This window comes from Equus quagga, chromosome 8, assembly GCF_021613505.1.
Source record: "Equus quagga isolate Etosha38 chromosome 8, UCLA_HA_Equagga_1.0, whole genome shotgun sequence".
Classification (NCBI taxonomy): domain Eukaryota; kingdom Metazoa; phylum Chordata; class Mammalia; order Perissodactyla; family Equidae; genus Equus; species Equus quagga.
This window is the reverse complement of record NC_060274.1, coordinates 28994127-28995364: the sequence shown is the minus strand read 5'-3', so window position 1 is coordinate 28995364 and position 1238 is coordinate 28994127. Positions and strand designations below refer to the sequence as shown.

At 61.5% G+C, this 1238-nt stretch overlaps 1 protein-coding gene across 1 annotated transcript in view; it reads left to right on the top strand.

Annotated features, from left to right (window-relative positions):
- The first annotated feature begins 421 nt into the window (after nucleotides 1–421).
- Nucleotides 422–1238, top strand: part of RSBN1L (round spermatid basic protein 1 like) — a 71484-nt gene continuing 70667 nt past the window's right edge. Inside the window, exon 1 of the mRNA XM_046668910.1 lies at nucleotides 422–1234. Within this exon, the coding sequence (XP_046524866.1) occupies nucleotides 1024–1234 (211 nt within the window). The 5' untranslated portion in view covers nucleotides 422–1023. The remainder of the gene's footprint in view (nucleotides 1235–1238) is intronic.

The following is a 1238-nucleotide window of genomic DNA, read 5'->3' as shown; positions in this document are numbered from 1 at the left end:
ACTTTTAACTGTTTTCCAGAAAGTGACGGACAATTTAGGGCTCCTTTTAGGACTCAAAATATGCTCCAACTAGTCCTCTCCTGATTTGACTACTGTAATTTTTACATCTACTCATTTGACTTTTTCGGTCTCACGGGAGGACCTCAGAGCTAAATTAAAACCGAGCTCCTTACTTTGGTTGCAACCGTATTACCGTGACCCATCTCCCCAAATTCCTTACCTTCTCAGCCACAAATCAAAGCGCACATTTCCAGGGTGCTACAATACTGACACTTAAAAAAATAAAATCCCTGCTTTTCAAACATCTAGAAATATCGCTGATGGATTTTTCTCGGCGAGTCTGAGTTATAATTATAACGAAATGAAAACCTTCAAGGGTCCAATCCCCAAAGTTAAGAATTCTCCAGGGAGAGGCTTACCTTCAAGCTCGGAAGTAATCCCAAAGTTCTAAGCTTGCAGGAAGTCACCCGCCTCCAAGCACTAGAGCTGACGATCTCAGCGACAGTGAGAATCTTGTCCGGACACCTAGCGACTTCTGGCCCCTCCCATCGATCGACCGCCGCTTAACAAGAAAGCACCTACTTCCCGGCAAAACGTCCTCCTCCGAGCTGAGTATCTGCGAAACTCGGCTTTCGGAGCGCGAAGAGGCAGGCAGGGATCCAGGGGACCCCAGGGTAACAGGAAGAGAAAGGGATGCAGGACGAAGCGGTCCAGGCGGAGATGAGCGCCTCCCGGGCCGGGGCCGCCTCTGGGGGGAGATCTTCCCGGGCCTCTCCGGCGACAAGCGGAGACCCTCCCCCGCGGCGCGCCGGGCATGGCCGCGCCCCGCCGCGCCGTGACCTCCAGCGCGGGGGCGCCGGGCGGCCCCGCCCCTTGGGCTCGAGACGCGCGCTCCGATTGGCTGCTGGAAGGGTCCCTCAGCGCGGCGGCCCGCGGAGGCCGGACGACGCCCCGCCCCGCCCCACCGCGCCCCGCCCCGGCCCGCGCCCGGAGCCGAGCGAGTAAATACAACGGGAGCGCAAGATGGCGGAGCCGCCGGGCCCCGCGCACGGCGCCGCCGCCGCGGCCGCGGAGAGGGAGCCGTGCGGCAAGCTGCAGCCCGCCTCCCGGGACGCGCCGGGCCCTGTGTCCGCCAAGAAGGGCCGCGCTGAGGAGAAGAAGGCGCCGCGCAGGCTGAACGGCGAGGGCGGCAGCGGCGGGCACGGCCGGCAGCCGCCCGCGGCGCCCTCGCCTCAGAG